The 14,418-nt window shown below is 33.1% G+C and overlaps 1 protein-coding gene across 1 annotated transcript in view; it reads left to right on the top strand.

Moving 5' to 3' along the window:
- Positions 1-14,418, top strand: part of LOC140060354 (chromatin-remodeling ATPase INO80-like) — a 128,439-nt gene that overhangs the window by 59,984 nt on the left and 54,037 nt on the right. The window contains exon 23 of the mRNA XM_072106525.1: positions 1,216-1,343. Within this exon, the coding sequence (XP_071962626.1) occupies positions 1,216-1,343 (128 nt within the window). The remainder of the gene's footprint in view (positions 1-1,215; positions 1,344-14,418) is intronic.

Raw genomic sequence — 14,418 nt, 5'->3', positions numbered from 1 at the left:
TTTGACCTACATGTCATATAACTCTGTTTGTGCGACTACACTAAGTTATGCTTTTAACTGAAATTTACTAAACTGAACTAAAGTTACAGGACTTTTGAAAAAAGGGCTATATGAAAATTGTGGCTCATGAACTTTCACCTACACTCGCCCTTTTGTTTCAACAATCTTACGATATTGGTATTTTACCCACATAGCCCTAGTTACAGCCATATATAAAAAGTTGCTAAATCAGATCCATTAAATTACCATCCAATTTCCGTTTACCTGCCTTTGTTGCAAGTCATGGAACATCTTGTGCTATAAAGTCACATAGCCACCAAGCATCTACATCTATATATAAATTTACATACTTTTAGTACTGATTTTAACCACCTGATGTAACCCTGGTTACCAAGTAGGTTGAGTTAGATAATAATAGAGGGTTGTTTTCCGATCGTTGTATACACTGTCTAATGTCAAATGTTAAAGACAAAATGAATCACCATGTCTATTTATTTATTTGTTCCTGTAAACGACATGTAGTTTATAGTCCTGCGGTATGTAAATCTGAAATTGGCAGTTTAAAAAAAAATTACTATGTGTATTTGAGAACCATCTATGGGCACGACATAGAGATGTTACACGGACCAGGGTAGAGTTAAATTACAATTAATTAACTCTTCCCTGCACACACTAAGCGAGCATACTATTTAGTCCAAATAAAATCAGTTTAGACTAACACCATGGATTTCGTGAGCGTCTCTCTACTATAACCCAACTGATAACATCTATACACGACTGGGCTTCTACTTTACATCATCATGGTCATGTCATCCTGCTTGTTCCTCATCTATGTTTATCCGCTAAGCTACTATGGCATCAGTGGCCTCACCCTTTCATGGATTGATTCTTTCTTGAGTGCAAGAACACAAGGATCCATGTTGGGTCCAGCACTAAATATTCTCTCCAAATATGATATTTTGGGAAAGCCAAGATATTGCTGACTATGGATAATGGATTTGTTTTTATTGCATTTGTGTGAATGTGATCCAGTGTTTAAAGCTGTTAAGAAGGATGGACAGTTAATTTAGTAAGCTATTGGGTGTACAGTATATTCTTAAGTTCATTTCAACATGCAGCCCAAACATTAAAGGCGCATCTTTTAGAATAAATACATTTGAAACTTGTTTTGCTTCTACTTCTAAGTTGTCTAAAATAAACCTTGTTATATTTCAGATAAAGAGTCAATGGTATGTGATTCTGGAAAACTGCATGTTTTGGACAAGTTGTTAACAAAGCTGAAACAGCAAGGACATCGTGTTTTGATCTACTCACAAATGACTAGAATGATAGACCTTTTACAAGTAAGAATATACTGTATTTTTATACCATTGGAAGAAATAATTTGTATTTTAAATCCATTATTTTGGATAAAATTGAGTTGGCATCTACTTGAAGAACCACAAACAATAGGCAATTATAACCAAACTAGCAATTATACCCGCCCCAGGGCAGGTTTCAAAATTAGTTTAAAGGTTTCTAAGTATATAACACCCGACGCCAGTATGTCCCTATACTTACCACACCCCACACTCTTTTTTTAAAACAAACTCTTCCCAGGACAAATCCAACTTCAAACTAGATTTAATTCGTCACTATGACGAATTATAGGTTATATGCATTGATTTAAATAAAGATAATTGATTTTTAAAAGATATATTGATTGATTGATTTTCTCAGAATCTTTAATTATTTATAATATATGATAGGACCTTGAACGCGAACACCATAGCCGGTATCACAATCCGATCAAAGATCCATATGCGTATAATGTCATGAACCACATTTGTTGTTACATAATAATAAAGACAAAGTTAATTGGTTATCCGCAACGAAGTTGCAGGATAACCTCTTGTGATTGTACGAAATCATCATCATCATCATCATCATCAACTTTTTATTCTTCTTCTTTCTTTCTGTATGATTTTTGTGTAACGCTTTTCTCTAAAACTCGCAAACATAACATTTCGGTAACTATCTTAACATATTGACATTTACGTAACGTCGTCAAGCGAAGCTTTTCATGACGTTTACAATTGCGCAACGTGACTTACGCGCGATTTAACGATTTTGTCGTATTTAACATAGCTCGACAACCAAATAACATTTCAACTTGAAACTTTGCAAAATCTGCAATTTAATCTGTTATAGCTCGTAAGAATAAAATGTGATAATCACGATTAAAACTTTTTCTGGAAGCTATTGGATTGTAGATACGAAATTATGTAAAAATGTTGCCAATCGGATGTTGTGACGTCATCATATGGCCAGTTAAATAAAAAAGGTCGTATTTTCATCTTTTGCGTCATAATTCATTACATTTAAAAGAGCGCGCATCAATATTTCACGTATTCAAATTTCTTCTACACGCTAATACGTTGTTGCTGGGATAATTTCCTTTCGGAATTGCTACCTTCGCGTTTCATTTTAAAACCGTCAACATGTTAAAAATTGCAATAAATAGCGGGTCCCGTAATTTCACCTATTCTACACTGTATGTGATATGGGTACAGATTATACTGTGTATACTATATATTAATTTAAATAATAAAATTCAGCAATAACAACATATCATATTCTTCAGTTCAGGTCATAATACCAACGTGAACACTTCCTTTTGTCGTCAACCTATCCCCTTAATGTTAATGTTTCACCACTTGCGCGGCGGATAACCAAACTCGTCAAAGTGACGAGTTACATGTCTAGTTTTTTTTTTTTTTCTTTCTTTCTCCTCTATTTTTGTGTCTCGCGTATCTCAAAAACGTGTAAACATAACATGTTATAACTTTGTCAGCATGAGATCATTCAGGTGAAGTTGTGCACCTCCTATTTTTGAATGACGTCAGAGTTGCGCAACATGACTTACGCGCATTTTTATGAATTTCGCCTATTTAACATAGATTGAAAACCATATAGCAATTTAAATTGAAACTTAACCAAAGTTTAATTGATATCTTGCGCTAACTGAATGTGAAAAAAAATTGGCATGTTTCACACGAAGTTACGCGTGCACGCGCGTTTAAAATTTCAAAATGCGAAAAATCAATATCTAATCAACTTTCTACGCGTTTCATGTCATTTAGAGCATGTAAAAAATTACCACGTGCGCTCAAATTTTTACGCGCGCGGTACGCACGTAGCGTTGAAAACAATTTTTTTTCGCGTGATTTATGTTTTTCCAGCCTTTTCTAGTAATTTTACCAACTTTTGAACAATTTCGACTTAAAATTACGTCATACGGGCACGTTGAATTGGATAATTTACGTGGATTTTTGATGAAAAAGTTAAAAAAATCGTCAAAATTTGTCAAAATTATGCCCTTTTTTAAACAGTCGTAGTTCCTAAACTAAACGGTGAAAGTAATTTTTTTTGCATATTCTGAAAGTTGATGAGTTGTAGATTTTGGATCATGCATTAATATGGCTAACCGAACATTGTGACGTCACCGTATGGCCATGCGAATATAAAATATAGGATTTTTGTATCTTTCATCATAGCGCATGACATCTAATAGAGCGCATCTCCAATTATCTGTTTTCCATTTTTACCCCGATTTTTATATTATCTAGGTCAATCAACTATCTTTCGTATGAGTTAAAAATATTTTAATTTTTATGACGTCATCATGTCTAAAAATGTAAATAACGTGGGTCACTTATTTTCGTCTTTACAGTAAATTTCAATCTGTTATAGCTCGTCAGAATAAAACGTGATAATTATGATTAAAACGTTTTCTGGAAGCTATTGGATTGTAGATACGAATTTATGTAAACATTTTGCCAATCGGATGTTGTGACGTCATCATATGACCAGTTAAATAAAAAAAGTCGTATTTTCATCTTTTGCGTCATAATTCATCACATTTAAAAGAGCGCGCATCAATATTTTACGTATTTAAATTTCTTCTACACATTAATATGTTGTTGCCAAGATAATTTCCTTCCGAAATTGCTATCTTAGTGTTTCATTTTGATACCGTCGCTATGTTAAAAATTGGAATAAATGGCGGGTCCAGTCATTTCACCTATTCTACACTGTATGTAATATGTATACAGATTATATTGTATATATAATATGACACAAAATAACAGAATTCAGCAATAACAACATATCATATTCTTCAGTTCAGGTCATATTGCCATAATCTTTTTCTGTGTGCAATATTCTAACGTATGACATCAACGTGGCCTTTGTCGTGCGGATAACTAACTCGTCAAAGTGACGAGTTACATGTCTAGTTTTTATCTAGATTTCATTATAAATCATGTGTATAATCTATACACTAAGAAATAAATTTGAACAAACAATACGGATAATAAATAAAAAAATCTTATTTCGTTTCCCAAGGTGAGACTCGATCTCGGTACCTTGAATGCCATAGACACGAGCACAGACCATCGAGCCATACACAACTGACTAAAAGTTGCAGAAAAATTCCTCCGTGTATTTACTATGCAGTAACCACTTTGGTGCAAATAGAGTATTACATACCGCAATGAATTATAATTTTTTACTATGATGACATCTTTAATATTTAAACAAATGATGCACTGTCAAACTATATACTTTTAACTTTAATATATGAACTTTTGAAGGAAGAAAGTTAATGTTAAGTTTGTTATTTTGGCCTAAGAAAATGTCATAATTTGTTTGATTGTCAAAATTATTTTTTTTAAATTTAATATGCAATTAATGATGACTTAATCAACTTTTGTTCTCTTAATTTGATAATAAATCATACATATGATACATACACTTCAAGAAAATGAAATAAAAAATAGGTGTTCCCCTGCATTGTAACGATATATATTAATTTTAAAATTTAGCATATTTTCACCATTTTGTTAATTTATACGTGCGTAGCAAGTCACTTTTGACGTGCTCGTATAACGCAATTTCGAGTTGAAACGTGAATCAAATAAGATGATATTATTAAAGAAAGATTGTAAAACAGAAATCGGGCAAAAAGAGTGCGCAATAACGTTTAACGCGCAGTGCGCGTGCAAAAATCTGCGCACTCATGGCAATTTTTTAAACGCTTAAAATTGCCTGAAACGTACTCTAATTTCATCGAAAATAAATTTTGACAATTTTGAACATTTTAAGCGCGCGTACGCAAGCGTTATATGCGCTACGCACGTAATTGTATTGCCATATGATGAAATATGACCTGAAATTTATGAGTACCAAATTTTGTTTAATTGTGATTCATACTTGTGAAGATATGATTACAAACGTGATTTCGTTAAATTTTTGATTACGCAACGTGAAAACATAACCACATCGATTCCTGGCCATAAGGAATATACTCTGAAAAATTGACTTAGTTAGATGAAACTGATGCCAAGATAATTCACGGACAAATAGTGCTAAGGAAAGAATAAATAAATAAATAAATAAATAAATAAATAAATAAATAAAGATTTTGACAGAATCAAGAGGTTATATGCATGATAATGCATATAACCTAATGAGAGGGGTATACATAGCTACGATAGGCCTATGGTTTAAATACGTTGTAAACTTTGTAAATGAATAGGTGTCATATTGGCTGATAATTAAAATATTTAATTTTGATCTGCGGGCCCCCAGCCTTCTTTCTCCTCTCACCATCCCAGCCACAATTAACCTTAACAACTCTACCCCTTGACAGTTAAAATTTAGTAACTTTTCCTAGTACAATTCCAATCATACACTTCATTATGCCAGTATTTCCGCTCCCCCTTCTGCCTCCTAACACACCCCAGATACTGGACGATTCCAGAAAAATTATGTTAGCCATCACTCCCAACCCATAATTCCTCAGTGGCAGTTTTCAAATGTAGTACATTCCCAGTACAGTTTCAATCATGGTGATAGGCCTACATCCCCACCCCACACTCTCATCCCCTTCCCAGGGATAATTAAAATACTTAAACAATTTCCTACCAATTTTGATAACCTACTACACCTAGCCTAAGCAAAATCCCCACTATCCCCTGAACCCCAACTTTCACACCCTATCTCTCCCCCCCCCCTCTTCCAACAATTACCCCTCCCCCGTTTTGAAATGTAGTTTAAAACCTTCCCGGTACAATTGCCATCATTTTGATACCCCATATGTATGGTTACATGCCGAAACATACATTTTTATAACGAACAAACATCGAAAAGTGGGCCATTTTTACCACATTTTGGCCCCTAACTTGGATCCTAGATGGCGGATGATGTTCAAATATAGTTTACCGTAGAACATTCCCGGTACAATTGCAGTCATTTTGATACCCCATATGTAAGGTTACGTGCAGTAACAAAAATTTGTATAATGGACAAACAGACAGACAAACTCTCTCACTTATATAGATATAGGATTGGTGGCGCTGCACTGTGGCGACCCGCTTGGTAAAATTCGTGTTGTTAAATTCTGAATTTATATGTGCTGTTCTTTTACATTCTATGTATAGTTGTTACATGAAATTTTGTACTTGTGGACGTTTATAGTTTTATTTGTCACTGTTATCAAACATTTTCCTGCTAGGCCTACGTACGTGTCTATGATGGTGCGCTCAATGCGAATCACCTACACGGCAGACGAACTTAAACGGTCAGTGGCGTATCCAGTGGGGGGCGGGGGGCCCGGGCCCCCCTGATTTCGTGTCCGTCGGCACATCATTGCGTCCGTCGGCAAACAAAGGTGCCGGGAAAAAAAAAACTATTATTCTGACAATAATTGAACTGTAAACATAATTCTTTTGAGTGTTTGTTTATTTACATATCATATCATTGATTCCTTCAGATCAACTATTTTTTATTTTCATTACATCTAACGAAACACGTAAAAAATGTGTAGCACGTACTCAAAAGTCTTTGACCTTACCCTATTCAACCTTGTTTTTGCAGTTGAGCCTCTCATGACCTGGGATTTGTATGTCTTCCTACGTTAAGATTATATAGTTCCACATGCCATGTGCTTTTTTGTTTGAATCACCCGCAGCGGAATGTTTTCTCTCGCGCGTGTACCATGAATCTCTCTGATCATTACTACACAAAGTTAGAGCAATGAATTTGCCCGAATTCCGTTAAGTAAACAACTTTATATATTTTATAAGCATTTAATAACATGTTTTATTGATATTTCCAATGGTGATATATAAAATAAATTACTAAAAAATGTAATTATATGTAATTATTTTAACCAAAAATGGCGTAGTTAATAGAATTATCGACTGAGGTCTCAAATTGTTTTACTTCTTTCGTGGCTAAAAAGACCCTATATTTCGAAAACTACAAGTCAGATTTTCCTAATTCTTTCTTTATTGTAATATGAATACAACATACTAACAGATAATGTTGGTTTGGTTTTAATTTTGCATCGTTATCCCATATAAGACAATATGACTATGTAATCCTAGAACATATATTGATCAGGTATATGTACAGATAATGACACCAACTTTGTCGGTAAATTGGCAATCCCAGCCCCCCCAACTTCAAAATCCTAAATACGCCACTGTAAACGGTACCGTAAACCTGACTACTCTAAGCCACTTGACCTTGTGGGCTTGGATCTAAATACTTGCCTAACAAAACGTAAACGTAAACGGGGGAAAAAAGGTGGTATCCGTCAACGTTTAAGGAGAAGAGGAACTAAACACCCTCTACCAGTCATTACTTTTGGTAACGTTAGATCACTGCTGAACAAAACTGCGAGCTAATATACGATTTATCCATGAATATAGAGAAGCTTCATTACTATAATGTTTTACGGAGACATGGCTCAAAGATGAAATCGCTGACTCAGCCATTGAGCTTGAAAATTTCACACCACTGAGAAGTGATAGAACCATAAATTCAGGTAAAACTACAGGTGGTGGAGTCTGTCTTTATATTAACCAACAAGTTTGTAACAACTGGAAGGTTTGGTCGAAAGCCTGTACACCCAACTATGAAGTACTTACTGTTGGAATCAGACCTTTCTACTTACCGCGCGAATTTCCGCAAATTTTTATTTTTATCCAGGTGCAAATTATACTATCGCGTGTGAACATATTGCTGAGCAGGTTAATAATATTGAATCGCATTCCCCAGATGCTGTAAAAATCATTCTGGGAGATTTTAACCAATGTAACCTAAACACTGTTCTTCCTACGTTTAAACAATTCGTTCAGCAACCAACACGAGGAAATGAAATTCTGGATCTGTGTTATTCAAACATCCCCAAGGCTTATGATGCTAAAACATGTGCCCCATTGGGAAACTCTGACCATGACAACGTGATTCTAAGACCACTCTACAAGCCAATCTTAAAAAGACAGAAGCCTGTAGTCAAAGAAAGGCAGATCTGGAGCACAGAGACAATTGATATGCTAAAGGGTGGTTTTGAATCTACGGACTGGGGTGTTTTCTCAGAATCCGAAAATTCTATCGATGTTGAAGTAAATGCTGTTTGTTCATACATAAACTATTGTGCTGATACCATTAAGGAAGACAAAAATTTACCCTAATTGCAAGCCATGGTTCTTACATGAAACGAAATGTCTCGTAGTCAAAAAGACAAAAGAATATGCAGCCGGTAAGAAAGATGAAGCGAAGCGAATTCAGAAGGAGATTGATGCTAGTATCTTAAAAGCAAAACAAAAATATAAAGCTAAAATGGAAAAACATTTCAAGGATAAAGACATGCGTTCAGCCTGGAAGGCAATACATATGCTCACTGACTACAAAGAAAATCCGAAAAAATACGTAGGTGACATGTGACAAGAATTTTGTGGACTCCTTAAACAAATTTTTCTGCAGATTTGATGATGGTCAATATGAAACAGACATGTTGGCTACCAGTGAGAAACTTAACAATCTTAAAGATAATGATTATAATAATAATAATAACAATAATAATAACAATATTGGTAATGATGATAATAATAATGTTGTTGTTAATGAAGACGAGGTTTTAAGAGAATTTGCACGTGTAAAAGTCAATAAGGCAACTGGACCAGATGGGATTTGAAACAGAATTTTAAAAGTGTGCAATATCCAACTATGTCCAATTTTTACTTATATTTTTAATATTATTTTTAGAAATGGTACTGTTCCACGCATATGGAAAACTTCTATTATAAATCCATTGCCTAAAGTTAATAAACCTAGTGTACCAAAAGATTTTAGACCAATTGCAATTACTTCAAATATAATGAAATGCTAATAGAAAGGTTGATTGTATCTAGACTTAAGGAAAATATTGGTAATGCAGATAAGAATCAATTTGCATATAAGAAAAATAGAGGGGTTGACGATGCTGTAAATTCTTATCTCCATGATGCATATCATCACCTTGATTCAAAAAGAAATTATGTACGGTCTATTTTTTTCGATTTCTCCAGTGCTTTTAATACTATTTTACCACATGTTTTAATTGATAGATTATTAAGTTTTAATGTCTCACCTCAGCTCGCCAAAGTTATATATAGTTTTTTGATTAATAGACCGCAGATGGTTAAGTGCAATGGTATCCTATCCAACAAAGAATCTATCAGTGTTGGAGCTCCTCAAGGATGTGTTATTTCCCCAATTTTGTTTTCTCTTTATTCAAGCAGTTTTAATATTTTAAGTAAAGATTGCAATATTGTAAAATACGCTGACGATACTGTAATTAGTGGTTTTCTTTGCGACAGTAAGCATAATGTAAATGAATTTGTTAATGAAGTTGGAAGATTTGTTAATTGGTGTGAGGATATGAACTTAATACTTAATATTACTAAAACCAAAGAGATGATAATAGATTTTCGTAAAACCGCAGTTGAACATAATGTAATAACTATTAAAGAAACCGAGGTTGAAAGAGTAACCCAATACAAATACTTAGGTACTATAATTGACAACAAATTAAATTGGGAGTCAAACGCTCTCATGATTTCCAAGAAGGCATCTCAAAGGCTTTACTTTCTCAGAAAACTCAAGCAAATTAGAGTTGATAACACTATTTTAATTCTATTTTATCAAAGTATTATTCAAAGTATTTTATCTTTTAACATTGGATGTCTTTATGGTAACTATACTGATAATGATAAGAAAAATATTGAGAGACCACGTAAAATTGCACAACGCATTATTAAAGCTGATCTAAACGCCTTGTTCATTTATCTATGAAAAGAGTATTTAAACAAGAAATATTTCTTACAAAAAACGCCGCGTAACTTTTTGACTGGACAGTTGTAAGAACAGTCTTCATTAATCTAATATAATAGGTCGGCCAATCAAAACGCAAGTGAACAATTGGGACTTTACTTGTGATTTATGTCATTGGCCTGTCAGCACAGTCGTTTCTTTCTAGAATTAAACGCACAAACTTGTATTGGGAATAATGTATGTGGTTATTACTATCGCATTTAGGTATTGATAATAATAATAATATGGCTTTTGAATATATAATTACTGTCTGTAGAATAACATTTATACATTTTCGGTTCGCGATGAAAAGTTATATGAATGGATTTGTAATAGTTATTTATAATAATAGTATGGGTTGTATTATTGCTAAGCTATCACCAAATCGCGTTATAACATTATTTCTCAGGGTTTTTTGCACCATTGATCAATACCAAACGCGTATCGGTATTATAGTTTTTAATGAATCATTACATTAATAAAAATACCCAATTAAATCAATCGCGTCAGTCCAATTCCGACTTATGTTTCGATCACATAGTTCTGTGTCTACACTGTCCCAACTAGTTTAACCAAAAAAGTGTGATGTGCCCAAATATGGTAGTGATATGCCCGATTATCGTAGTGATATGACATCGTCATGTCTATATAATATGGGCACATCATATTTAGTTTGATAGTATAGACAGAGCTTAAGGATTATATTTAAAAAATGTTTTCTTACATTTTGAACGGAAGTATTTATTTGTTTATAAGCCCAATTTTCCAGTCTTAATTTTACATTTTTTTTAAAAAGTATTTTATTTGTTGGTAAGCCCAATTGTGCAGTCTTATTTTACATTTTGAACGAAAGTATTTATTTGTTGATAAGCCCAATTTTACAGTCTTATTTTACATTTTAAACGAAAGTATTTATTTGTTGATAAGCCGAATTTTCCAGTTTAATAATAATGACCCTTCCACCACAGTGCTTATACCATATACATTTTATATGATATTGACCGTGGGTTCTTTACGCCTCTGATGCATTTGTTTTTATTGTACCTTTTTAATAAATTATTATGTTTAGGCCTAATCACACCCAATTTAATGAAACGGTCAGATTCCGATTTCAATTGAACGAAAGTAGTACTGTATTTATTATTCATTGATAAGCCAAGGGTCCCATGGCGTTAGCCGATATCTTGAGCATTTGACTCTTGTGTCAATCTGTAACACAAATCATTCTTCAAAATCTAAAGAAAGAACCTCACACGTCTTTTTTGTGAGTGATACACTATGGATATGCCCACGGAAATAATATGTGGACATTACAAACAATCATAGGCCTCAGTAACAAACATAACATGGCTAATAAGCATAACATTCAGACTTGTTTGTTTTCTAGTGGATTTTTATTTACTTTAGCATGTAGAATAAAACTATAAGTAACAGTGGCTATATTAATAATTATACTGATTATCCTTGATGTTATCGCGTCTAATAATAAAATATTTTGTTGTTGATAAGCCCAATTTTTCAGCCTTGATTTTACATTTTGAACGAAAGTATTTATTTGTTGATAAGCCCAATTTTGCAGTCTTAATAATGACCCTTCCACAGTGCATTTTACATGATATTGACCGAGGGTTTTTACGCCTCTATAGCCACTGATCAATACCATAATTAATGTACTTTTTTAAATGAATATTGAAATGTTTCAACATACCCAATTAAAAAAAACGGTCCGTTTTCGAGTTCAATCTTTTGATTAGAGAGGTTGGAGTTTCATTTTGAACGAAAGTATTTATTTGATTGATAAGCCAAATTTCTAGTCCTAATGATTTGAGATTCAACGGGTTTTGCTTTCAATTGTATAATGGTTCGAAATGATATTACACAACAACGATTAAACAGCAACTGCGCAAGAGTCCAACTAATAAAATCGGAATGATCAATTAATTGAACATTTACCGTAAAGTTCCTATGTAAAAGGGTCCTACAAAAAAACGAAGCTATAGCTTTTTTATGCAGGATCCCTGTTCTCAGTTGTACTGTAATTATGATGTACTGTAATTGATGACTAAATAAATGTGGAATAAATGAAATGAAATAAGGCCCATACACTAGGACGATAACGATCGACGATAAATAGACAAATGTGCATTTTTAATACATAAACCAAAAGAAATATGAACAATTCCTTTGATGAAAATTATATTTTCACACGTCCAATCAAATGACGTCATGATTAGTAAGACCAATAATATCGTGACAATACACCGATTTTATTGTTTTTATTTATCATGACGTCATTTGATTGGAATTTGAAAAACATTATTTTTATCAAAGACAGCATAAATGATTATCCTATAGGTCTAGAACGAAAACCTTTCTAATTTCTTTTGGTTTATGTAAAAAAAATGCATGCTATATATTTATCGTCCGTCGTTATCGTCATAGTGTAATTGGGCCTTTATACAAAAAAAAATAAATTGATTACGAAGTTACATGTCATTTTCACCTATCACCAAAAAACTAACCTTTTCAAAACTAATTAATTGTTACGAAGCCAATTTATATTATATATTTCATTAAAACTGAACTTTACGGTAAATGAAGAGTAAGTATCAGTTAATATGAATAATATAACTAGTAGGTCTATGAACTTGCGTCCAGACACAGAACTGTGACATTACTATCATAAATGTTGAAACCACTTATAAAACCTTTTTTTTAAAGAAAATATAATTGTGTTAGGAGAAGGCTAATAAATAAATAGATAATGTACAAACCTTTTTCTGGATTAATTAATGGAGCAGGCGTTCCTAATAATCTGCTGCTGCTACCTAGACTGATTGTTCACCTTCTGACGATAATTGATTGGACCCCCCACGGCATCTGATAACCAACAAAAAATTTACGAGGACTGTTTCAATGATTTAATATCTGACGGCGTATTATTATAACATTGGCCTAGATTGACAGTCAAAGAAAGTCATTGTAAATACTGTATACCTCCCTTTATGTTGACAGAGCCAAAATAAAGTTTTGACCATTATCGAATGATTTATTTGACAGTGACTTATTATAATACCGGCCTGGTTGACAGCAAAAACGAAGTTATTATTTATTGATCAAGATTTTACAGATTTCCGTCTACATCTCAATAATACTGTATTATCAGCAAAGGCTTTCATATAGACTCTCTTCTCCCAGACGTTTTTTGGGTATATAAAATAGTCGAGTTTCCAAATTCACAAAACTGTCAGTCTTAGATACTAAAGCTACCGCTATGAAACAGCTTATTAATGAATGTGTCCTCCTGGGACATAGCTGGCTAGAGCCGCGGCGCGAAAAAAGTAAACAATATTATGAAAGACCCCACTCATCCGTTACATCTGTTATAACTTATAGATCAGGTATTAGGCTACGACCTCCAAGAGCAAATCTTTGTAGAACTAGAAAATCCTTCGTTGTAAATAGCATTCATATTTTTAATTCTAATGTAAGACGATAATGCAATTTTTAAATAGTTTTACATCTTTAACAGTTTCTTTATTTTTAACTTTTTATCTTGTATTTTATCTGTTATAATACTGCACGTTTTAATATTGTTGCAACATTTTTTATGTTTGTTTTTTATTGTTGTTTTAATCTACCAAGCAAAGTGAATTTCCATTTTTATGGACAAATAAAATTTCTTGAATCTTGAATAAACAATCCGACTTGCTGCTTATGTAACCCTGTAGAGCTGTTGCAGTTATGGTTGTACATTTTACCTGACGAGTGTGTTAGCTTTGCTAGCATACGAAACAAATTTGTAGTCAATAATAAGTACCATAAAGTAACCAAATTTATTTTTATTTGTGATACATACCTATCCTATACTGTTTATTTGTGGCAGGCATTTATTCAAAATTTCATTCGGATTAATACAATATTTTTATATGTATTTATTGCATTTCGTAAACCTCCTAACCCTTGTGATATAATTAAAGATCACAATTTGCAAACACAATTTGGGCAGTCACCTTTGCGTCAAAACTTGTTCATTGGTCAATGAATTTGGTAAATAACAATGAGGTATCAAAAAGCACTCCCAGATCCTTTTACTCATGAACAACTGTGATATTTGTTTTGTTAGTTGTACTTTTGGTTTCTTCGACCATAATTAATAATAATTTTACATTAATTTTTATTGAAGGTAAGCTGCCATTTCTCTGGCCCTCTCCAAGTACTATTTAAGTCATCCTG

This window comes from Antedon mediterranea, chromosome 10 (genome assembly GCF_964355755.1).
Source record: "Antedon mediterranea chromosome 10, ecAntMedi1.1, whole genome shotgun sequence".
Taxonomy (NCBI): Eukaryota; Metazoa; Echinodermata; class Crinoidea; order Comatulida; family Antedonidae; genus Antedon; species Antedon mediterranea.
Note: the sequence above shows the minus strand (reverse complement) of the source record. Positions and strands in the feature narration are given on the sequence as shown.